The sequence below is a fragment of the Puntigrus tetrazona genome, chromosome 14, assembly GCF_018831695.1.
Source record: "Puntigrus tetrazona isolate hp1 chromosome 14, ASM1883169v1, whole genome shotgun sequence".
Taxonomy (NCBI): Eukaryota; Metazoa; Chordata; class Actinopteri; order Cypriniformes; family Cyprinidae; genus Puntigrus; species Puntigrus tetrazona.
In genome coordinates, this window is record NC_056712.1 from 4,797,008 (window position 1) to 4,823,498 (window position 26,491).

The following is a 26,491-nucleotide window of genomic DNA, read 5'->3' on the forward strand; positions in this document are numbered from 1 at the left end:
TTTTGATATGGACAACCGCCAAATCCTCCTGACAACACCATTGAGAAAGGGCATCTCTGGAACTTTTATCTCTCAGATAGGTCCTTTAAGGTATCTTGAAGAGGTGAGGTATCCGGGTTAAAACATCTAGCTACTGGGGTGCCTCAGGGCTCAGTTCTTGGACCACTTCTCTTCTCTGTCTACATGATATCATTAGTTTATGTCAGAAACATGGCTTTTCATATCACTGCTATGCTGATGACGCTTAACTTTACTTATCATTCTACTCATGTCTCAGTAAGTTTAACAGAGATTTCTTGCTGGACGAAATAACATCACCTTCAACTCAACCTAGCCAAGATAGAACTTGTGGCTCCATCAAACCCATCACTTTTTCACAATTTCACCTTCAAGTTAGGCACATCAGCCATAACTCCTTTAAAAACATGCAGAAATCTGGTTGTGGCTGACCGATGCTGCAGATTTTCTTTATGCAATATTGGAAAATTTGAGATTTTTTCTTTTGGAACGGTAACGCAACTCCTTCAAGCTCTTGTTCTATCCAGGCTGCACTACTGCAATGCTCTCTTGCCAAGTCTTTCAGCCAATTCCATCAAACTTTTACAATTTATCCAAAATGCTGCTGCGAGATTAATCTTTAATGAGCCAAAAAGAATGCACATCACACAACTGTTCATCAATTTGCACTGGCTACCAATATCTAATCACACACAATTCTAAGCATTAATATTTGTCAACAAAACCACCTCTGGCTTCGCACCCCTTTACCCAAATTCATTGCTTGCATTCTGCTAATGAACAATGCATTATTGTGCCATCTCAAAGAGGCACAAAATCATTTTCACAGATTTTTGTTTCAACCTGGTGGAATGACCTGCCCAACTCTGAGCAGCTAATTCTTTAGCCATCTTCAAGAAACGACTAAAATCTCGTCCAAAAATTAGCCAACTTAAAATTTTAAGTTATGTTTGTTTTAGTTTTCTAAGTTGAGAAAACACAAAAATCTGCTGAAGCTAATTGCCTTAAAATTTTAACTTGGCTCAGCTTTTTTTTTTTTTTTTTAACTATCTTTTCATTTATCTTAACTATCAATTGCGTATTATTTTCTTAGCTATGGCAGGAAACACCAGCATCTATAACCTGAATTCTGGAAATGTATTTTTTACAATTTGAAAAAAAATGAATACTAAAAGACTTTCAAACCACATGAGCCAATATTTTATTCGCAATAGAACATAACAAATGTTTAAACTCAGGAATGTTACGCTTATCCTCTAAATGAGTTCATTTCAAATTTGATGCCTGATACAGGTCTCAAAAAAATCGGCATGGGGCGACAAATTGCAGAGAAAGACATTTTTGAACAGATTCACCTGGGAGAACATCTAGCAAATAATTAAGTTAATTGATATCAGGTCTGTAACATGATTAGCTATAAAAGGGATGTCTTAGAGGCAGAATCTCTCAGAAGTAAAGACAGACAGAGGCTCTCTCTATTCTGTGAGATAGTGTGTAAAAAATTGTAAAAACAGCGTTCCTCAATGTCAAATTGCAAAGGCTTTGCAATTCTCACAATCTACAGTGCATAACATTATTAAAAGTTTCAAGGAAACTGGAGAAATCTCTGTGCAAAAGGACCAAGGCTGAAGACCTTGGATGCCTGTGATCTTCTGGCCTCGGTCGACACTGTATCAGTCACCGGCATGATTCTCGTATTAGTGGTTATTTACATCTCTGGCTCTGATATTTGCCTGATGGTGAAAAAGTGGCTATTGAAATGACTAAATTGGCCCATAATACTTCCAGAAACGACTGTTAGTAAACCCTGTCTGCTATTGTGAATAAAATATAGTCTAATGTGATTTGAAGAGTCGCAACATTTATGGAATTTAGTTTGTAAAAAAAAATCATCTCAAAAAATAGTTTATACTAAACCCAAATAGGAAATGACACAGTCAGGCAATGTCTTATACTGTGTCCTAAAGTCTTTAAAACATTGGTGTATCATATTTTAAAGTAGTGAAATGTGGGAAAAAGTCAAATCTGTCATAATTAAATCTAGCTTTAAAGCAACTGTAACAATTACATATTTTTCTCAGTAACTGTACCAGATTATATTTATTATTGAATTAAATTACGTAATCCCATTGCATGTAACTAGTTACTTCCAAACTCTGTAAAACACCTAGCAACACTTTTGATCCGTATTAACATGTCCAAGCAAAGCAATATAAAACCTTGGTGCGTTCTTGTAAGCAGTGACTATAGAGTCTGCCATAAAAACCCTTGGGTGCATGAGCACGAGCTCATTATCTATAACTATAATATTCCCAAACATGGCATTTGATAAACACAATAATACATGTAGATGTCACTACAGGAATAATTCATTGAATCAGAAAACGGTCCATCTAATTAATGGAAACGTTATATTCATTTCTGCTGCGCGTTAGCTCTTTTCAGAGCTACGGTAGGAGAGGACGCCAGAGGAAAAGAGCAGCAGAGGAGAGTGCGAAAAATCATTTGATTTATGAGAGCAGCACTAAAGACACAGAAGAGAAGATGTTATGCACCGTGGCTTCCAGCCTAGCAGCTAAAGTAATTTCCTCAACGGCAGGTACACGCTCAAGCGAACAAAGCTACAATCAAATTGCTTCACTGAACAGCCTAAAAACTCGTTTAATGTCATACTTATGCCTATTCTTCGGCTTCAGCGTGACACCCGAGTACTTTAGTCAGTAGATATTGAAGCAGGTGTCTGTCATGTGGCCCCAAGGGTCTCAGAGTTTCTATCTGCTCATATCCGTGCCGTCTGTAATATAACCCCGGTTCATCCGAGGAAACCCGGCTGCTCCTGCGAGACTTCTATGATGCATGTTGTGATATTCCTTCAGTCAATCAGGGATCAAAAGCTGAATATGCGTGATGAATCAGCTGCCATCGAAACATCCTTAAACACCCACATGAGTAATAAATACTCTCATCTGCTGATGACTCAGGTTCTGGGAGTTCTGTCGAAGTCTAATTCAAACCCAGTTTCAAGAGCTTTTCAACTGGTATTTATTCTTCATTTCCGCTAAATGCGTTATAAAGTAGAGTTTGGTGCAATCACATTATTGCTTCATGTTTCAGGCCGAACGCACCCAAACGTTGAACAGCAGCGAACCGGGTTTCAAGAAGGTCAGAACTGTAGATAAATGCATGTTTTGCTGCTGGCGATAAAGGGTTTTTTGGAGTTATTGTGAGGAACGGCCATCCGTGCAATCCATGTAGGTTATCGGAACATTCATACTGGATCATAACTCCAGTTTCCAACCATAAAAGCTTTCCGACGCCTGAAATGATGGTATGCAGTGCTAGCTTTTATTCTGCAGGTGTGTAATTATAAAGATAATTTACACACCTGTCTCTTTGCTAACCAGGATAACTCATAACTATGTTTCAGTTTAGTTTATTTTTTTGCTTAAAAAGTGACTTCATCATTAAGTGTGTACATTATTAGAGTTTTCACAGGGCATTTTATTTTTCAAGGTATATTTAGTGCTTACAGATGGGCGTACAGATGATTGATTTAACGGTAACACTTTACAATAAAGTTCATTAGTTAACATTAACTCATATTGAACAACACTTCTACAGCATTCATTAAATTTATTTCATGTTAATTCCAGCATTTAGTGACGCGTTATTAAAATCTCAAGTTGTGCTTTTTAACATTAGTGACTGCGCTGTGAACTAACATGGACTAACAATGAACCCTAACCCTAACATTAGCAAAAATGAACAAATACTGTAATAAAAGCGTTCATTTATTTTAGTTAATACATTAACTGATATTCAGAAATGACATTTTATTGTAAAGTGTTACTGATTTAACATACTATTCCACCCATAACTTCATTTAAAAAAAAATCCTCATATGTTAAGCAACAAAAATCAGATGGCAAATATGCATTAGCCGTGATGTGCAACAAATAAAACTTATAGGTAAAATAAAGTTTTTTGGAAACCGTTTTCTTCTCCAGTTTTATGGTTTAATTTGGCACATGGCACAATCAGCATGTATACATCTGGTATACATAAATAAATATTAAATATATTTATACATAAATATACATATAGAGCTATTAAAAAGACACTTGTTGTGGCCTCAGATTATGGTGTAGAGGATAAAACTAGCACAGACACTAACTGCTCTGCCCTCTGAATATTGGTGCTTTCAGCATAAGAATTGATTATAATGGTCATTTACACTTTCGGTTCAATGGGAGCAAAATCTTCATAAAAGCCCTATACATATATGTATGTATGCCCATATTTATATATATATTTAAAGAAACACAGGTCAACACTGAAGTCAGGTTATTCAGTGTAAAGAGGCCACTGTCTCCAGTCGAGAGGAACGCTTACAAAGTCAATGGAATCATGTCAGTTAGTTCAGTTCAATCTTAAGCTATTGTTTTCTCTTGCATGTAAAATAATAGATTTATTTTGTAATTCTTAAGCAAAATTAGACATATGTAACTTTTTTTTAAAATAACAAAAAGTTCTATTTCGCAAAGACAGACGACAGTAGACGCAGCTGAAACACTACTTGTGGTGAACAAAATCAATGCAGTGGTAAAGAAGCCCCCCGCCCCACCCCCATCACACAAATATATAACAGAAAACATGGCAAAGGCAATCCAAAACTCACACACACACGCGCACACACACACACACAGACTCAACTCAAATATTCCCATTCACACCCAGAATCTCTCTCACACACACACACACACACCAGTCAAACAGTGCTCTGAGCATTGTGTGTAAGTGTGCATTTCTTGGGAATTTGACACAGGAGCCGATAGATAATCTTGTTGTAAAAGATGCACTTTTCTTAAACAAAACACAGTAAAAGTCTTCATCTCCAGTCTTGTCCAACGGAAAAGCTTCAAACTAAAGGTTTTCAGTAGAACCAAGAAAAAAAGTTAAAACACCACATGTGAGCTTATGCAACTGGAAAACGAGTTGCGGTTACCGTTTCGATCCAGCGCTTTCCATATTTGTCGTCTGTCTAATGCTTCCCGGAATCCAACCACTCCGAGTCAGATCGCTACGTTCCACACAGACACATCTCAGGGAAAGATCGTCAAATTAAGAGGAAAAAAAAACAGCTCTTTATAAGGCATTGAAAAGAAATCGAAAAGCAAAGCAAACGATATTATGCAGACGTCACCTTAGAGGCCACAGTTTTGAAACATGTTTCCCACAAAAGATTGTGATGGGAAATAAAATGCACTTTCCTTTTTGTTTTTTTTTTGTATTTTTTTTTTGTTATTTATTCAAGAAAAAAGTGATCGCCCCATTCGCCCGGTTCTGCTTAAAAAGGCGTTTCTTTCTTTTCTTTTAAAACGATGATTAGAAAAAATACTGCTTGAAACGCTCGTCCCTTTTCAAAGGAAAGAGAGCAGTTCTGTTTTGGCAGGTTTGCACAACTTGACATCTGGAAAGAACTTGTCACTGCTTTTTGCAAAAGTCTATTCAAATCTTTTCGTATCCACCATCGTCCTGAACCCCCTCCTCTCGCTTCAGTGTTTTCATTGAAGCCGAAGACTCTTCCCCCGTCCCTCCCTCTTGTCGGATGACCATAAAGCTATACACGCGTGGTGGAGTGGGAGTGTGGCAGGCCGGTGGAGTTGAAGCCAGCTGTGAAGGTGTTGTACGGGTGTAGGTTGGGCATGCCCACCAGCGAGTTGGGGATCATGGTAATGGTGTTGGGCGTCATGAGCGGGATATCGTCGGGCGAGCGCCGCAGAGTCAGCGTGTAGTCGGGGAGCGAGGCGAGCCGTAAGGGGTCTCCGGGTGGCCCTGCGTCACACTCGTGGTGCGTCTGGTTGACCTGCAGGGACATTTATTGTTTTTTTTAACGAAATATCAGCATGTTTTTTGAAGAAAATGCACCTTGTGCAGAAAATGCATTTGAAGGGTATCGATTCGTTCTGACAAATTATGCTATACAAGGCCACGATCAAAACAAACATGTTTTTTGGGTATCATACTATCATACTACCTTTTTTTGTGACTTTTAAAAAAAAAAAGAGAGCAGTAGCACATTTTGCAATCTTGTTTCTCATATACATACTATGTACTTGTAGAATTGACGTAATCACAAGTAATACCCCTACCTCTAAACCTAACCCTACCCCATGCACTTACCTTATATTGCAGTACTTACTTACACTGTAAGTACATGCAAGAACAAATACTGCCACCAAAAGAGCAGCTTTTTTATGTTGCTAGGCAACCGCTAAATCAGCTGTCCAAAAAGCTTTTTTTGCAGTCTGTAGAGCCAGTTTGGAGAGTATCTGCTAAATGCAAACCGCGTAGTGACGGACTGTTAAAAAAAGTCAGTAGTATTATTATTTTTTTTGGATTTCTTGAAAATAGTATTCTTGTCACTTCATAAAATTTAGATTGAACCACTAATGGCAGGTGGACTATTCTGATGATGTCTTTTATACTTTTGACAGTGTTCGTTACTCGGCAGTCAATGAGTGAGCGCTTCTGAAAAACCACGAGGAGCAGCAGGCGGTTAAAACGTGAGGCGCTCCGGGTGAATAAATAGCGTGCGAAAGCTCATTGCCAATAGAAAACAATTTAAAACAGGCACCTCTCACCACACAAAAAGCGTTCTGTCTGATCGGGGCTTAAAACTAGAGAAAAGCAGATGGCCTGCATGAGAACGTAAAATGACTCTCTGACAGCTTATGAAATACATGACAAATACAGCATTTCCTTGGTAACCACTGTCAGCTAATCAGTGCTGCGCTTATGAAAGCTACTTCAATATGCATCATGTGTGGTGCGTCTGCTTGACCTGCAGGGACATGATCTCCTCTTCGGGGGCGTGCCGGTTGACGTCGTTGGTGTTGGTGGCTCGTGGAGGGCTGGGCTGCGGGTGCTGCTCCTGTCGCCGCTTGTCCTTGCGATAGTACAGAGCGGCGAACGCCAGGACGTTGAGGAACAGCAGCGAAGCTCCCACCGCGATGGTCACGCTCAGCTCAGTGGAGTAATCCCGCGGGTTCTCCACCACCAGAGGGCCTGGCTCCTCTTCTCCGTTCCACTGCTCCTTCCCGCTCTCGCTGTTGTAGGCCGGAGACATCGGAGGCCGCTTGGTGTTGAACGGCCAGGCTTTGCCGTTCGGGCGTTTGGTGGACAGGGAGTTCTGGGTCGTCTCGGGCGGTGGCACTTTGGTGGTGGTGGAGGTGTAGTGGAACATGTCGTGAAGGTTGTACAGGTGAGGGACCAGGTGCTTCCAGAAGGCCACTTTAGTGGCGCGGTAGTGATCCCGGACTCGAGGCTTGAGGCCGATGTGCAGGTACAGCTGATCTTGAGGGTTGTATTTGGACCAGGCTACCTCTTCAAAGCGATTGGCCTTAGTGTGGATGAACTTGGTGTCCTGAGGCACTGGTTTGTTGGGATCTCTGCAAAAGAGATAGAAGACGAATAAATAAACTTTTTGAAGTGTCACTGAAAACTTTCAAGCAATACTTCACCCAACATGAAAATTTATTCACCCTTCATTTGTAACTACCAGTTTTTATTTATTATTTTTTTTGGAGAATGCAAATGAAGTTGTTTTGCTGAACATTTATATGCTGCTCTTTTTCAGTAAAAGCATGACAACGCGATGTGATTCAAAATATGATTTTCTCACTTTTTTTTTCATAAATGGAAAAAGTCGAAAAATTTAAAGTTATTCCTCAGAAAAAATAATGAATGTTTCTTTATCTGTCAAATAACAAAAACTGAAAAAGTGAAAATTTGAAACAAAAAAAATAAATAAAATAAACGTATCTCTCCATATAAGAAATCTAAGGTTTTGCCTGAGCTCTTTCTCTCTCTCTTTTTTTTCAAAAGAAATATCAGCATGTTTCCGGCTGAAAACTGCACATTGTACATAAAATGCATTTGAAGCAAATTGACTTGTTCTGACAAATAATGCTACATATAACCGCATAAAAGTGGATGGGCTGCAAGAGAATGCAAATTCACAAAGAAAAGAAAATACCATCTACCTATGTTTGTGAAGACAGTCGGTCTCAGAGATGCATTCACATAACCCCCCTTCCTCAATTATATCAAAATCCGTTTGATATCTCTTACGACTTGAATCGGCACAGATTTTCCGAGGTTTTCACCTGGCTCTGGGTGCATCATTACATGAGTAGGAACCATAAACGGTAGTGGATTTTTTTATTAGAATGAACCTTTTTGAGTTGTTGGTTCATTCCCATTAAATTCACCACTGATGAGCAATCTTCAGCCCCAGGATACTGTAAGGCAGGAGAGTCTAATCCTGTTCCTGGAGGACCACAATCCTGCAGAGTTTAGCTGCAATCCTAATCAAGATTGTGATTACTACAAACTTCCAAGGAAGTGTCTCGGGCAGATTAGAGCTGAACTCAACAAGACACTGGCCCTCCAGAAGCGTACACTGATTCTTTTAGAACGATTGGTTTAAGGCATCCGCTAAATGACAACTTACTATTATCACGATCATATTTTACAATCTCCAGCAGGAATATCAACAAGCTTCTTCTTTCTTTTTCAGTAAATCTCTACCTTCCATCTTGGTCAGCCTGAGCACGCATGAAGACACAAATAGCTTGCATCCTCGCGCCTATCAACCCTTAGACTTTGCTAATCATCAAAACTATTTTTGCGTCCACCGACGTTCTTCCTCATCGCTGTTCGGCTATCTGTCTTGTTTCACCTTCTTGTATAAAGCTGCCCGGCACTTCTTCCAAATCATCATTTTCTATTTCTCCCCTGTGTGACATTACGTTACAGCTCATATCTCTAAGCACCTCTGCCTGCTGGGCTTCACGCATCCTCGGCTCATTCTCTATAAAAAAGAGATGGGCCAGAGGCTTTTAAAGTGAAACACAGATGAATAAATCAACAGCTGAGATGTGCTTCAGGATGCAACTTGTTTTTGATAAAACAACAGCAGTGCATCCATTCCGTTAATTGCTTTGGGAAAGCAGTGCAGATTGCATTAACAGCGAGTGTGCTGATAGAAAGTGGACCATATTAATCTAAACGCTAAAGGGGGGAAGCTGGCAAAGAGCCCTCCTGTGTGTGTGAGGGAGTGTGTAGTATTACCCTTTAGCCTCCAGGGGTCACTGTTTCTCCAACTGATACTAAAGCTCACGTAAGCCAAAACAAGGTGGTGTCCAATCTCCACGGTACTATGGAGTTATCGTCTGTATGAACATATGGCATCTAAATAATCACACATCTACTTGTTGTCTTTTAGCTTCAATAGTGACTACCCTAAGCCTTTAAGAGCTCTTTAGAAATTGGGAAATATATACAGTGATGAAGGGACACGCCACGTGGTACGATTCAACAACCGGGTGCTAACGGGGACGTGCTAACCAGCTAAACCTTGACCCCTTCTCTGTGTTGAAATACCACTAGATAAAACAACGCGGCGCTTTAGACTCGATCTAATAAAGAGACGTCGCGTGATCTTTGGCTGATTCATTTGCAGCCGTGCTTATAAATGCAATAAACTAAACTAAACAAAATCACTGGTGTGCCTTCGAGCGAGTCGTTCAATTCCAAACCGTAGGGACAATCGCTGTGGCCAATGTTTCGTAATTCGCCGCGGATAAAAAGTGACAGCAAGTCAAGATTGCAGCTGTTTGTCCTTATACTGTCTGTTTGCCAAGCATTTAAGCTAAGCACCACCTTTGCATATCTGTGACAGAGTCCTATCAGAAAACGCCACAATAACAACTTTTTAGAAAGGACGACACTGTAGGTCTACGTGTTATTGTATAATTCAATTCAGCCGCATTAATATTAATGTATTTCGAAATTTGATAATAGCTCTTCCATCTGTCTAGAGGCTTTATCAAATCATGTCTCGTGAAATCGAGCATCTAGATGCCGCTCACACACTTGGGGTAAACAGAATAATTTTTGTTGATCACCTCTCTCGCACTGTAATAAATTGTGGTGTGCGCACCAGTTGAACTGATTTACATCTTACATTGCTGTAGATGCAAAGAGCTATATAAAAACCATACGGATTAGAAATAAAATGTTTTGTATTGGTATTGCATTTTCTCTACAAGGAAATAAAGGTTTGCTTCTTCAAAGCAATGACATAGCACCATTTTTGGTTCCACAAATCTCTTTCTTACCGCTTTATATCTGAAGAATCATTTTTTACCATAAAAATGTTTATTAAATGTTCTTCAAACATTCTTTACAGAACCATTTAGACAAAAAAAACCTTTCTTTTATTGCATCTTCAAGCACCTTTATTTTTTTTTAAGAGCCATTGGTCTACGCCGTGACGCGTGTGCAGAAAATCAAGTGTATCGGAAAGGACAAAAAACATCTAGTTTAAAGACAAATAACATGCTTTTATGCTTTTTTGTGTGCTTTTTTCCTCGCCTGCGCCTCTGTGAGCAGAAAAGAAAATGGAGATAGGTTGAATGTCAGCTCAGAAGCCGATAAATAACTGGTTTTATTAGGCTGGTAATGATCCCCAATGAATATTGGCAGCCGGACCATGATGACTTTGTAGCTGAATATCAGTAATTAAGTTTCAAAGAAGCAGGCAGCAGAGGTAAGGTCATATTGATCTGCCACGGTGCAACATGCCAGAGAACAGGACATCAATGAAGCCGCAGCGGCGCAGCGTATATGAATTCTTGCTGCGTGGCGTGCGAGTGGCAGGCGGAGTACCTGGGGCATTCTCGCTTAATAGGAAACGCTAGAATCTCAATATCACCGCGCGTCTCGTAACGGTCAATCAACCGACTTGCGTGACACAGCATATTTAGGTTTGCGGCTGGGTTTCAGTGCTGATTTGAGGTCAGTTGCGACGCTTTGGATGTGTCTTCAGAAGCCGTTGATCTGCACCGGTGACATACTTTGTGTGGGTGTTTCACGCGCGAGGGTTTAGCTCCACATTCACGTTTTGGTTTTAGAGCGTAACCCTTACACTGCCATTTGCGATATGCGCATGGCTGAGATCTCAAAGAGGAAATATGGAATTACATTTCAGAAACATACATTAGGGACAAACTCCATACTGGAAAACACTAAAGATTTGCCAAACACTGTGAAGGAACAGTTCATTTGGAGTACCGAAGGCTCTTCTTCACTGACATCCATTAAAAAAGGCCTCTCATCTAAGGTTTTTTTTGTCTCCTTGCCAGTGTACTGCGGCGTTATGCTTCTTTTTGTTAACCTTGAAGGTTCCCTCTAGGGGAGGGGCTCTGATATAAGGCAGTCTGAGTCATTCAATGTTTGTGAAGTCTCATTCTTCCTGCAGTTATGCCTGTTTATACCGAGCTCATTACTGATCTCTTGCATGTTCGGTCTATCGTATCGGATTTGTTAGCCACATTTATTGGACCGCTGTTATTTTATTATCACTGAGATGCTATTATAGTTTTTATTCCTTATTTAGAATTTGCTTTCATTTTGGTCTTTATATTTCTTGTTTGCATTTCTGCTAAATTATTGTAGTTATTCTTATAATTTCAGATATTATTTATATTGTGTATAGGATAGACACTATTGAAGCTATAACATTGCAATTAATGGTGCAACTAATTGTATGACAGCATTATGTATAATATATAGTGTATTGCTTGTATAATAAACTGCAAGTCCACCGTCTTCATTACATTAGGTAACTACACATTTTTGTCAGTAATGTGTAATAAGTGATTTCTCTCCCCAGCGGTGAGCTTGTTCCCCCATTCATCCCACTAACCCACAATCTGGGCAGTGTATGTACAAATGAAACATTAGCTGACGTGTTTTGTCAGGTCACCCACTCAAATGGCTCCTAAACCGCTCAAACGTTTCTACGGTTCAGGCCACTTGGGCTTGCCCACTGAAGCAGTACTTCAGCCTCTATCAGCGCCACTCATTCAGATCTCAGGCCCTGAGAGGAAACTACTCTACCGCCATTGAGATTCTGAAACTAGGTTGGACTTCCTAAACGCCATCCTAACACCAAAGGGAGAGGTCTGTCTGAAGATATTTTCATCAAAGGATTCGATCTTAGCAGTGCAATATTCTAGTTTCCTAGTAGCGGATTAACCCATTTAATCCCAGAAGTCACAATAGTGACCGTAAAAAAAAAGATTTTCATTTATAAAGCCCTAAAAACCTTATTGACTGCTGCTTTAGTGCACTCCAAATATGGAAAAACGAGGTATACAATATAAACAATACAATGTACAACATAAATCCAATTGCAGTTGTTTATTGTTACATTAAAATGTTGCAATGGCAAAATATTGTACTAAAACAAAAGTAAGTTACAATATTGATGTTGTACTAACATAAAACCCTAATGATATATTTTACAAAAAAGTAAAAATTTTGTTTTTTATCTTAGTATTCCTATCAATCTCACTGACCATAAAAATTCTTCATAAAGCAATATTTTCATGTCTGGGAATAATTTGAGAATAATTAATCGAGTTAAATCTAGACAATCTTTTACTGTTAATTGGCATCTAATTATGTTTTATTGATGTTTTATTTATTTTAATGGTGTTCGTTAAGGCTAATTGTTAAGTGTTCCTTTCTTTTACTCAATGAACAATAAATTGGACAAAAATATTATATACACTACAATGTCCTGGAAAATTTGGGCTGGACTTTTGGCATCTGTCAGTCACAGAAAAACTCAATCTTAAAAAAAAGAAAGAAAAGTAAGAAAAGAGAACTAGTTTCACTCTTGGAAAAACCCATGCTAAACGAATAATAACAAAAAACCCCTAAAAGGTCTTTTTTTCATATAGCAGTCATAGCAGAATAAATCTAATGAATATGACAAGGTGAAAACGAGTCAGAGTTAATTCGACGGGGCTGCATTGGTTATTCATCAGTCTAATTTGCAGCGCTTGGGTGACTGTGGACATAGAGACACCAAATCCAATGGGGCATCATAAAAGCCTCTGTTTCCACTTTAGTGTCTTACCGTGCGATGGTCAGGGTCACTTATTTCAACGAAAACTCAATCTTCAACTGAATGGCACTGATTCTAACTCAAGGTAGCGTATGCACTTTTAATTTGAAAGTTTTCTATCTGGGGGTTATTTATACATACAGAAGGTAGTGTGCACTGCTCCATGCGGTTTTTCATCTTACGGTACATTTCAAGGTCCGCGCACAACTGGCTTCGCTTTTGAAAGATGCAGTGTTACATTTAGAGTTTTTCTTATCTCTCTTTGCTGTTCTCAAGGTCAGCAGATAGAATATATAACATAAAACAGCATGATAGACAGAGAAGTTGCTTTCAAAGAACCTCCCGGCTTAGCTGATAAAGTTTAAACGGCTGTTGCTTAAAGTTCAGAGAGTCAGTGGCTGGTTAATGCTCAATTCCACATTACTATAATGGTGTTTAATAAGGCTGCTATTACTATTTATGGTTAGCGATGTAAATGGATGTCAATATTTAGAGCAAAAGTTAATATTGAGGAATAATTAACATTTTAGAAATGTCTACTTTTGCTTCACCAATAAAAATAGTCAAAGCAGGATCAACCACTTTATGCAATTAATTACAGGTTCCATAATGCCATTTTGAATGAAATTTCGAATTCAGCTGTATTGAATGTAAACTTCTGAATTCTGGAAACGTTGGGGCGTTTTTTGAAATTTGAAAAGTTTTGAAAGGTATATAAGGGTATTTTAAGTTCAACATATGCTCCCCTCCACATGACGTCTATTTCAGGAAAGCCCTTGTGTATTTCAGCAGGACAATGTGAAAACCACATACTGCGGATATTACAGCATGGCTTTGCAGTAGAAGAGTCCGGCGCTGAATTGACCTGCGTGCGGTCCAGATCTTTCACCAAGAGACAACATTTAGTGCATCATCAAACTAAAAATATGTCAAAGATGAAAACCGCAAACTTTTCAGTGGCTGAAATCCTATATCAGGCAAGAATGGGACCAAATTCCAGCATCAAAACTCCAGAAACTCATAACCTCGATGCCCAGACACTTTCAAACTGTTTTGAAAAGAAGAGGAGACGCTACACCATAGTAAATACGCCCCAGCCCAAAACAATTTTGAGACCTGTAGCGGGCATCAAATTCGAAATTACCTCATTTTTTGCATACAATTGTAAAATTTCCCAGTTTGAACATTTTTTATGTTATCTACGTTCTGTTGAGAATACAATACTGACCGATGTGTGTTTTCAGGTTCCAACATTTTGAGGATTCTAGCCGTATCAGAACATCTCTACATCACTGTCAGGGAGATTTCCTGTCAGCAAGCCAAAAAGAAGGCAGTGGTTTTAAAGCAATACAGATAGCTGCAGGACACGGGCCCCTGTGCACTCTTCATTATGACTGCTATTGATCGGATGGGTGAGGTGAGCGATGGTCAACATGTGTCCTGACTCCTGTCCAGCCCTGATCGCTCAGCTCTCTTCTGATGATGCTTCAACTCATTACATTCGACATGCGGCGTCGGCTTCTTCATCATGAGCGTCCAAGGAGGATTCTCCCTTACCTTCTCCAAACCAAATCTGCATACCGCCAAGATATTTCCTACGATATCAAGTGCCGACTTAATTAGGAAGACTGCTAAACAAAATAAACCATCCCTTTTTAATTCCGACTGGACTCGCCAAGGTCTAGGAACGACAAAAGAAGGGGACGCGGAAAGCAGTTTAGCTCAAAGACAGAGAAAGAGATAGGCTTGGCTTCGGGTGCAGGTCAACTGATGTTCAAGAGCCTGTTTCTGTTTGGGTGTAGCGGCGAGAGAAACCGCTCATTAAGATGCAGCACTGAAATGATTATTTTTGTTTTCACAATCACGAGGCAGATACGACAAGACAGTGCGAGTTAATGAGCATCTGCTTGCCTTTCAGATAAAGTACAGGCAACTGAATTTCAATAAGACAGACGTCAATACAGAAAACACAAAATGCGGGTCGTGTCAAATCACTGAGCGATCACGGTCAAGCTGGCACGTGCGTAGCTAAGTCTTATTTATTAATCGTGGCTTATCGATTATTGATTAATCATGTTTTATTCTTTGAGCGGAATCGCCGGTGTCTCGGCAAGGGATAGCATCATGAAAAAACATGGGCTTTTCAAACAGAAATATATCTGGATTCATCCCAGCAGGCCTCGGCATTTCTGAGAGTGGCTTGTGTTCTTGTTACAAGAAAGCACGAAGGGAGATGCAGAGAAAATAGGAGGACAAAAGGAAAAGCACAACAGTATTCTGCTCAGCATGGGCTGTTTGACTGGAGGCTGAATGACACAGTAGAAGAACATAGAGGAAACAGCCCCTGTCCGTCAAATGCTACCGTTACGATCTCTATAGAAAAACAGAGCGGCAGCATTTGAGGTCCATTTGTAGCCTGAACAAAGGCGATATGCACAGACAATTCAGTTATCAATGGGGAAAAGGTTCTTGGATGCTTTTGTTTTTCTGCAGGACTAATGGCCACCGGTTAACACTTGATAAATTAATTAGGGTGCTAATGTATTACGCTTTTACTGTTAATAACATGCTCAGAAAAAAAAAAAAAACTGTCTAAAAACCCTTTGAGATTTGAATTCAATTTAACGGTTCTACACTTGGCAGCATTTTACCATTATTCTTCCATTCATTTCGGAGATTAATGATTTTTAATAATTGTCCCAAAGACAGATAAAACGTCTATTTGACTTTTCTTCAAAAAGACTCGTTAGAGAGTCAGAAATATGTAATAACACCTAAAGTCATTTAATTTTTTTTTACACAGATTAAACACAATGTGAGAGCTTTTAGGCCCACCGCCTGTTTATAAATCTCTCTACAAATGGGAGGCGTTCATGCTTTTTACTAATGTGGCAAAAACAACAACAACAAGAGTTTATTACATCTTAACATTTATAACATGCATGTATAAGGGATCACCACAGCAAATAATCCACATATAATATAATATAATATAATATAATATAATATAATATAATAATCAGTGTTGTGGATGTAACTAAATTATACAATTTAATTACAAAATAAATGTAACTGTAATCTGTTACAGTTACTGTAAAAAAAGATTTGCAATTAAGTTACAGTTACTTATGAAAATGTTAATGATTACAAATAGGGTTACATTTGAATATTTCGACACACACACACACACACACACACACACACACACACACACAGATATGGTTGATTTCTTTCACAAATTGCATTTACCGCTTTAAAAAAATTAAACAACAACGTTTCAGGAGTTTAGGAGGTCAAACAATTATTCAACAATTGCATTATTCTATTGTATTATTATATCTATTTTGGTTCACGTATATGCTTTATTTATTTATTTTAAGATTAATCGTTTTTTTCATGGTAGCGTTTAATATCATGGCCATGCAAAGATGTCATTTTAAAAACAGCGTCATAGCTATTAAACGGCTTCTTGTTAGGATTTTAAATCTGTATTTGACCTCAGAACGCTCCCAAAGTTAAAAGAGGTGCCAAAGTCTGATTTTGTGGTGGCTGTGCTTTTTAAAATGAAATTATTATAATCTTAACCCATGTGATGAAGGATTTTGAAAGTCTGACAGTAATCAGTGTCGAGTACTACTGTAAGATTTAACCCTGTCTGCTTCGAATGTTTCAAAATGAAAGCTAATAAAGTTCCATTAATTATTTTATTTACTGGGTCAATTGTATTTCCAAAGTAACCTATATAATTATAATGTACTATAAAATAATATACCGTATCTATTAGCCTCATACTCAAGAGCTTGGCATCCAGTAAGGAAACGTTGTTACTTTGTCACTTAGCCTAGTTTTTGGTCAAACATGCCTTTCTACCCAGATTTCGCAGCTAATGGTTGTTTTCATGTTGTATTCTAACTGCAGGGGGGGAAAACACTGCTTGTAAGCACCATGAAGCGGAAAGAAGGATTTGGCTTCGGGGAATGATACGTACTGTTGACATTAAGTGGCACGAGCTCACTATAACGCACACCTATTCAACTTCAGGTTCCGTATCCACGTACGTATTTGGCTCGGGTTCAAGAGTCCAGTTCAGAGAGATGCCAGGGAGCGCTATCTAGGTCATCGCATGGAGAAGCTGTAAGCACACTTCACATGCTGTAGTGCACATTTGTGGCTGTGTCCCGGCATGCATCGGAGCTAAACCGGAGAGTTTGCCGGTTAAGATGGAAGTGACGATTTGTGTACTTTATGCGATTGAGAGGTTCATTATCCTGGCATCTAATCCTTGGCTCTGCACAAGCCGACTGCTAAGCAGTATCCTATATAATCCGCTCCTCACAATAGAGCCGCACAAATAGAACAACTCTACGGGCAGTAATATCAGAAACTTAGTAGTGCTTAAAATGGATTCTATAATGCCAGTTCAATTGGAAGCCATTAGATGAATGACTGCGAGAGGATACAGTGTTTGTCATGTAATAAATAATCTTTAGTATTTCTGAAAGGATGCTTTTAAAATGGCAGATAGCATACAGCAGGGGTCGAGGCTGCCGTGTATTTTACGGACAGTGGGTTTTTAAAGCAACGTAGAGAATGGTTTTGTGCTTTTGTGTCAAATTTGTTCAAGACATGACGTTTTTGAAATCGGAAATACGCTTTGAGGCTATCGATTGAATTCAATTTGAATAGATGAACACATTTATACAATTTATATATGATATATCTATGACTCATCATGAAGGTTTGTATTTTTTAATATATCCTCTGTTGGCATGTCATGCTTTATTTCCTTTCCCAAACATCAAGTGGCAAAACAAGTGGTTTGTTTTTCGAATATACATCTTTACTGTTTTCATTTTGAATGCATTTTTTTTGCTTGAAAAAAGAAATAACCCTTTTAATGCGTCCCTCCATAATTTCCTGAAATATTTGCGCAGATTTCGCAATTAGTTTGGATTCTGATCTTGATTCGATATGCTATGAGTTCATTTGGATATATCAGGTATATATATCTCATATCAAATTCCACTTGAAATAACTTGTTACCCCGCTGCCCAAAAATGTTAATTGTAGACAACAAAAAAAATGTAGGCAGCAGGGAAACAAGTTATTTCAAGATGAAACAACTATTGTCAATTTTTTTGGATGTTTAAGAAACAGGAAATAGCATTCATCGCAATCCGCTGACCAAACAATTTCCTTTCTGTGTTTTTGTTTTCGAGAAACTGAGAAAATCTGGCAGTCTAACTGAGAAAATGATCACCCTGTGGGGAGAGATCAGTGTTTAGCGTACAAATGTCCCATGCCCTTGAGCTAATTTGACATTTTCTGGACAGATGTTGTTCTGAAAAGTTCTCTGATATGCTTGCGGAATGTTGACTTGAGCATTCAGTGTAAAAAAAAAATAGCCCGCGGTACTCATCCATTAGCATTTGCACTCTGTGCATGTTATTTTTGGCTACGCCTAGTGTGCACTTAACAGTTAAAGAATGATTTATAAATGTCAGGGGGTGTCATTTTTATTGTGACTGGTAAAAGTGGAGAAGCAGCAGCATGACCAATCAATTTTTCTCAGTAACAGCAGTTGTCAAATTAGATTTGTGTTGTTAGAGCTGATTACAAGCACTCCTCATACAGATCTATAATGCTTTGTGCTCTGGGCAGGATGGAGCAGGAAGGAGAAGGGGAGCGAGGGAGGAGGCGCTGTTGAGTATATGCAGTCACCTGGGGCGGCAGTGATCAACTGAAGAGAGGGGTTTTGATCGATATTGCTGAGGGGCAGAAATGTGATGAGTTCCACTGATAATTCTCTCTGCACGGTGTCTCAAGTCCCACTCGTGCTGTATTCTGTAAACCTGTATTCTGTGTAGAGCCCTGCGCGGCTCTCAAATTTAGGCCCGTGTCCGAGAGCTTATCGGAATTACCGACCCGGGCCCGTCTTTTTCCCCTTCCAGCAAACTACTAAAAACGTTCATTTAGAAAAAAACATTTTTGTTTCGTTTGATATAAGTTTGTGCAGCGATAAAAGCAATCGCTCAAGCAATCAGTCGGAACCGTAAAGGCTCTACTTTTAATTGTGTGCGCTGACGATATCGACAAAACGTGATTTTATAAAATAAAGAAAACGGGCGCTTTCTGCCTTCTCGTATTGAACAGGAGCGAAAAAGACATTCTAAATATATCTATGGAAAAAATAAAATCTAAACAAAAAACGAAAACTCTTTCGATATAAGCGTAATCCGTAAAGATGGCTTCTCTCTAAAGGCGCGCTTATGAGGAGATGGAGAGTCTTCCTATTATTTTCCCTCGACACATTCATCATAATTACCTTTACTGGGGCTTTGCGGCAGGACTGTTGCGTAGGTCTGAGAGCAGAACTCTTCAGATTCAATATGTTGGTTTACATTTTATCATTTAGCAGACGCTTTCATCCAAAGCGGACAACAGAAGCAATCCAAATCAACAAAAGAACAACGATATGCACAGGCTATGAAAACACATACACACACACAACATGTAGGACGATAGTAGAGTATAGGATGATAAGTAATATGGGTATATATAAGCAATATAGATAAGCACTTTGTCCATTGTTCAGTAAAATATGCATACTAATGTTGCTATTGCTATCAGAAAATGAGTTCTGTCAAATGATGAATCAATAAATATACAGTAATGCATCGGATCAAATATTATTGCAACATGGAAAAGTGCAGCTTTAACAGTAAAGAATGAATCTTATGTATTTGAGGTTACACCAACGTGAGTAGATGATGACCGAATCTTCTATTTAATGCAAATGATCTGCAGGAAGTGTACATTTATTCAACTCGCCAAATCTAGAAATGCAATTCCTGCCAATTTTTTGTTTCATTTAAATGGCTATGACACTTTGGTCTATTAAAGGGCACCTATTACGCTTTTTTATTTGACCTTTCCTTTAGTGTGTAATATAGCTGTTTGCACATGTAAATGATCTGCAAGGTTACAAAACACAACGTCCACAGCGAAGAATGAGAATAGGGACGCTTTGGAATAATTATCCATCAATAATAGGTAACTATGCAGGAAGTAATGCAGAATAAATGAGTAGTACAACCTGAAGCTAACCAATCAGTAATAATGGGGAATTTAAGACAGAGTTTGCTGCATATTAGATAATCAATAATAACTAAATGAGATTAAACTCATTAAGTACTATTAAAGGTGTGGATTTTCGCAAACAGTCCAACCAACAGCAGCATCACATAGAAAAGAGAAGATGAATAATGATGTTCATGGCAATTTTTTTCAAATACTGTGTTTATGCCTTTTTTTATATTTGTTATACTAATAATTAGCTTTATTTTGCAAGCAAGTTTAGCCAATTTCAGTCTATCTTGCTAATAAACAGTAATTATGTGTCATCATAGACACATAATTGCAGTGCCTAGTAATTTGTGGAGTTAATGTACAGATATCAATAAATGAGACAATAGCAACATGAATACGCATTGCTATGAATCTGAACAAGAGAAAATGATTGTTTTTGTCAACCATGGGCTGTTCCTAGCCAATGAATTAATTGAGTGTAAATATATCAAAATATGTACTATATGTGTGTGCTTTTATATATACATAATAAATATACACAGTGCGCACAAGTATGTTATGCAAAAAAATCTTTACATGTATTTATGTGTATATATTTGTATTTGATATATACATGTAACATCTTTTTTTTCTCAAATATATACATGCAGATGTGTATTTATATATTCATATTTATTCATTACAATTCAATTGTATTTTCCAGACTGCAGTCTAATGGTAAGCCAGCATTCCACACAAGCATCCTCAACGAAAAAGCTTGGATCGGTCAATTAAAAGACCAGCTGCCATCGTGCATCACACAAACACACAATGATCCATGCCCCAGACTTTGCATGATGTAAGTTAGGCACTTACCCAGTTTTGGCAAAGTTTGTCCAGTAGGTCATGACAACAGCACTGAGCATGACATCATTCTTGGAGAAGTTGCAGGGGAAGAGGTCGGTGGGGCCAATCATGGGAATGCCAAAGACGTAGGGCACCTCATCTCCGTGGGCTGCATCTGACCAAGCGGGCTTCATCAGGCTCTGGCAGTGGTGGTAGAAGGCGTAGAAGTACGTTGGCGACCCGTAGCGGGCGTGAAGATCTGCCGTCACCACCGAGGGCTCCACCCACTGATGATCGGTGAAAAGCGCCACCAGAGTCTTACGCCGCGTCTCAGGGTTGTCTCTGTCCGCCCAGTCCGTGTACATGAACTTAATGGTTTCTCGTAGCGTATCTTTTCCCTCTGGGTAACCATAAAGACTGTCCACAAAGTCAGAGACCGAGAAGTCGAAATCATTGCCCGAGACGCCATCTTCAGAGTCCACAACGTTCTCCACGAAGCGCAGGCCCTCTCCCTGGTTGACACCCAGCATGATGTCATAGTTGAGGAACTCGCCCTGCTCCATCAGGATCTCAGGGTCGTCTGGAATGACATCTCCGTCGATGACTGGGCCAAAGGCGACGTGGTATCTCGCTGGCTGGATGTCTTGCTCCACCAGCTCACGAGCGCTCTTTTTTCTCAGGCAGTCTACCATGTCTAGCGTGTCCAGCACATTACAGCCCACTTTCTCTGCCAGCAGCCTCGTGTACTTAACCGGCTGGTAGTTGACGGCCCAGCTGGACAATGCTGAGCCACTCTGGATTATGGCACGATGAAACAGTCCTGCAGCAAGAGGAGACAAAATAAATGCATTTTAAGCAATGCTTCACATCAGGAATAGATGAATATAAAGTAGGACTGGGAGTTTAATGTTTTCAGCATCGTTTGATTAAAGTAATACTTCTATTCTGTGCCTTTTTCGGTGTGATGCCATGGTATCGTGAAAATCTGAAAATTAATGTCTTAAATCTTACACATAATTCGGAAAAAAGCCCTAGAAAACTGTTGCTGGCAAGTAACTCGAAAGTGACAACATAACAGATGTAGTGCATCTAAACTTCATTCATATCACCCGTATTCACACCATGAAACTTTTTTAGTCATCAAAGCAAATGTAGTAGATACTCAGTATGAAACTGTACACGAAACATTCGTATACATCCTTAGCTTAGTGCTAACCGCTTTGCCTGATAGCTAACGGATTGCTAAGCTAGTTTGCTGGTTTTTCAGTAGAAAGAATGGGGTAAGTTGACCCACCCTCTGTATCTTGGGAACTGTGCACTTTTTCATGTCATATGACCAAATATTTTGGATCCGCTTTTGTCAGACTTTGAAAGACTTTGGCTGTTTTTAGCATACTATAAAAAATGTAATGGCTGCTAAATAAAAACAAAATTATCTAGGTGTAAAAATATTTGATGCATTGATGATTTGATGATTTTGCAACATATAAAACCATGTGAATCATTTAGATTAATATTACTCTTAGTAAGCAAGCTAGTTTAGCCAAGACTCTGTTTTGGTGTTCAACATATTATTTCAGAAATATGTATGTCGAAACAATTAAAGATTTCAATTGAAACTTTATTTTTTGGTTTTATGTTAAGTTAGCTTTGAAAAAAAATTGATTTCTAAGTTAGTTTGAAGAGGTAAATTGTGAAGTACTATTGTGAACACTTACTAAGGGGTAGCTTTCCCATTTGTACATTACAAATGAAAAAGCTAGCCCTTAGTAAGTCTAAGGGGTACTGAATCTTTCATGACCACAAAATAAACAATAAACACACATGTGTCTGCAGAGTATCACTGACCAAAAGACAACCAAATCAAACAGCATTAGTTTTAATTCTCTTCAGAGTCAGTGAAATCACTTTCTCTTCCACTATGCAGTATTCACTACAAGGAATTGATAAACGAGCTTGTGAACCGTCTGTGTATATAGCACACCATGCAGTATTCACTATAAGGAATAAGTTATAAGAGATTAGAGCAAACGAGCAAATGTCTGCCGACCATTCGGATTTATTTTCGCTCCATTATGTTCATGGTTAACATTTTATGGCGAAATAATTTTTAAGAGCTTTGCTGTTTACATAGGATGCGGTCTTGGAGTCAAAAACAGCTAAACAGAGCCTAACACGATGCACAGGTCTTGAGAATGCATCGCTACACCTTAAAATGCAATGCTTTTTCGAGTTGGACATGTAGGTATCACGTGACCCAGTCATACATAGACCAATGATAATAACAAAATGTGTGCAGGTTGAAGAATGCCATTTTTTTGTATGAATGGCTCAGACTCTATATTTTGTTTTGTTGTGGATTGTGGACTGGGGATATAGAAATTAGGTTGAAATAAAAACAAAATACTAAATTCTAATGACACAAATGTATTTGATTTTTTTCATTTCTGGGATTTGTCTAGCTAGTATTGATATATGCTTCAGTGGATGTTTTCACAAAGCCATATAATTAAATCAATATACTTTACATTATCAACAACCTATTATAATGTCACACTTCAGAAGCCTTCTGTTATTATCTGAAGGCGCTGAACAATTATAGAGTGTGAGCCTAATTAAAATAGTTTTATGACCAGCGAAACCCGTTTAGGTCTAAATATTTTCTCAGAGTTTGTTTGCATTGATCTCACATAATCGCGGCTGCCAAAGCAACACAGAACGCAGAATATGATTAAACCTAATCATTGCACAAACATGGGCACAGATGGCCATGGGCCGAGGAATGCAACATAATTTCATCCATTCGGCTGAAACGTTCGCAGCTATAATCTACACCCACATTTGTGTCGAGATGTGTATCTGAATGTGCTGAGATCCAGGACTCCAGGACTTTTTAACATGCGCATGTCAGCACTCAAACCTTTCAACACATCCTCTGCTCTCTACAGCTCAGATCACCGATAAGAACATGCAAACGGAATCTAATTCTTCAACTACACTTACACTCCTACTCCTTCTTTATCAACAACAAAGAAGCCTGGGCCCAGTAGTGCGTAGGTAGCGCAACGTACCACACATCCCAGCAGCGAGAACAGTTTTGGCCTCCCTCCCACCTTAATGACCGCTCAATATTACTATTACCACCCATCTGCGGCGCACACAGCTAGAGACTTAGAAATACCCAAGCGAGCTAGCATATGCATGCTGTTCAATGATTATGAATGCCTCAGAAACGTTCGAGAGATGCGCGTTTGAGGGCTCAGAATCGCAGCATCTAAAAAAGTTCTTTTTCTCCGTTTGTGTTCTCGTACCAGGTTTGTTTTTCTTGGAGACTCCCTGCTTCACCCTCCTCTGGGCACTTTCTTACCTGACTGCACAATTGATCCGCAGCGAGGCTTTTCTTTGTTGGCCCACTGCACACTAAGGAAATTTACCCACTACTTAGGTTTCCTAATTTCCCCAAAGATAATGTTCTGGAGGCCAAGCGATGAAGAGAATCCGAGACTGCTGGAATATCCAGGAGTCGCACCTTGCAGGCTGTGATATTTCCAATCCAACTAACCTGCCTAACCTTTCATTTTTGCCATTGCTCTTCGCTGGGGGAACGTGCTGTCAGATGCAGCGCTGGTGGACTGTTAACACCTGACACGTGTATTTGTGTGCGCGTCTGCGTTGGAGGCTGAGAATAGCTGAGCTCTTCGCTCCGCTGCAGGCGCTCAGGACAGGACAGTGGCCAGACTCCCAGGGCGAGGGAGCAGATGTCAAGGATATCGACTCTCTCTCCAAAGCATTCGCAGGGTGGCTGGAGGATGAAAGATGGCCACCTGGGGCTCGGGAAGCCAAGACTCTATCTGTTCCCTTTCTCTCGTTCCAATGACCCAGCTTTTCTGAGCTCTAAATACGCAGTAAAGTGCTAAGCGGAAATATTCAAATTCATGCATTTGAATCGCATTATAACATTCCCATCCATTTGGATTACGGAAAAAAACAGTGCAATGATCTACTTATTGCTACGCGATTTTTGCAATCTCACAAATACTTTCCTCATATCTGACACTGTGAAAACATTATGTAACTATAAGACTCACTGAGCAAAATAAACTCATTTTTGCTGTCATTGATTATGAAGGGAGTTTTGACAAAAATTCTGAAATCAAATCACCGATAGACTTTTGCTGATCTTGAATTGAGCGCTAAAGCGATTATGAGGAGAACAAGCTGATCTCAAAAAATATGTACCTATGTGCACTTTTTGTGCAACACCGTTTTTTTATGTACCTTACTGCATGTTTCGTGCAGTTTCAAAGAGAAACATCCACTGAGTGGTATTAAAACACAGGTTTAATATGTGAACCCTGGCACATTTTTATTACATTGCTATACGTATGTATTCCAATGGTTTAACATTTATTACATTTTAGTGCGTCTTAAGCTGCTAAATAATAGAGTCCCTTTGCAGTGTTCACTGCTCCCTATTTCCTAAGCGCAGGAGAAGTCCAATTCCTATGTCATATTATATTGATAAACTGGTTAAAACTATTCTGTATTAATGTACAGAAAATGTAACTTTCGAACAGTATTTCAATGTAACACCGCAGCTCTAGTTCTAAAATTGAAAGACGCAACTCTAAAAAGACTCAAGTTGTAATAAGTTTGTTGCAGAATGTTTTTGATCTTCAAAATGAACAGAGCAAAACCAGAAATCATGATTCCTAAAGAAATCAGCTCACAATATTAGGAAATCATAATGTCATGATAAATTCAAATCTTGGACTTTCAGAAGGGCAGAAAAGAATAATACATTTTTTTGTTACATTTTAATGCTTGCAGTATGTTATTTAATGCACAGTAGCCTCTTAAATGTGTTAATATCAAGAACATGTTGATTTGCATGACCCTTTTAAAATTAAAATAGATTATTACATCAAGATCATTTCAATGTGAACACTAGAAAAGGACATTTCTGTTTGTCTTATCGATGCTCATGCTAACACACATTGCCACACTGTAATGAAATCCCTTCCACTGGTCTGTATACTTGACTTATGAATTATGTATTTTAAAATGCAACAACACGTGAAATCAAGTGTGCGTAGCTAAAAACGTCTGCATTCATGCGCAGTATGCTTAGAGTTTTAAAACTTACTAGTCACCACAAACACACCACAGCATATCAACTTGGCGGAACGCTAGTCCATTCACAGCTAGCATACATGCTCACCACACAGCCATTGAACTTTATATTACCCCTCCTTTTGCGCACCCTCTGATCAGCCAGATGGTGCAGGTCTATAAACAGCAAACGATATCTGACGTTTGATTGTAATGCTGACACTCTGCACTCTTTCCAGGGCGAGGAGGGAAACATGAGTAACACGTTCATGTGTTTACTATTGTTAGCATTACAATCTGGGCCACAAATGCTGTCAGAGTGCTAATAAATATGCAGTACAATTTCCCCCTGGTTCCTGGTCCTAGATCAGCAGAGGGGTCACCAAAGTGTCTCGGTGATTCATATCCTGGATTCAAGAAATTATTTCAGGTGAAGGTCACCACGGTATTCTACATTCATGTGCT

At 39.0% G+C, this 26,491-nt stretch overlaps 1 protein-coding gene across 2 annotated transcripts in view; it reads right to left on the reverse strand.

Annotated features, from left to right (window-relative positions):
- Positions 1-4,012: 4,012 nt before the first annotated feature.
- Positions 4,013-26,491, reverse strand: part of nlgn3a (neuroligin 3a) — a 149,129-nt gene continuing 126,650 nt past the window's right edge. For both annotated transcript variants that reach the window (XM_043257594.1, XM_043257595.1), the window contains 3 exons: positions 20,945-21,734; positions 6,863-7,469; positions 4,013-5,884 (listed from right to left, as the gene is read on the reverse strand). In XM_043257594.1, the coding sequence (XP_043113529.1) occupies positions 5,639-5,884; positions 6,863-7,469; positions 20,945-21,734 (1,643 nt within the window). In that variant the 3' untranslated portion in view covers positions 4,013-5,638. The remainder of the gene's footprint in view (positions 5,885-6,862; positions 7,470-20,944; positions 21,735-26,491) is intronic.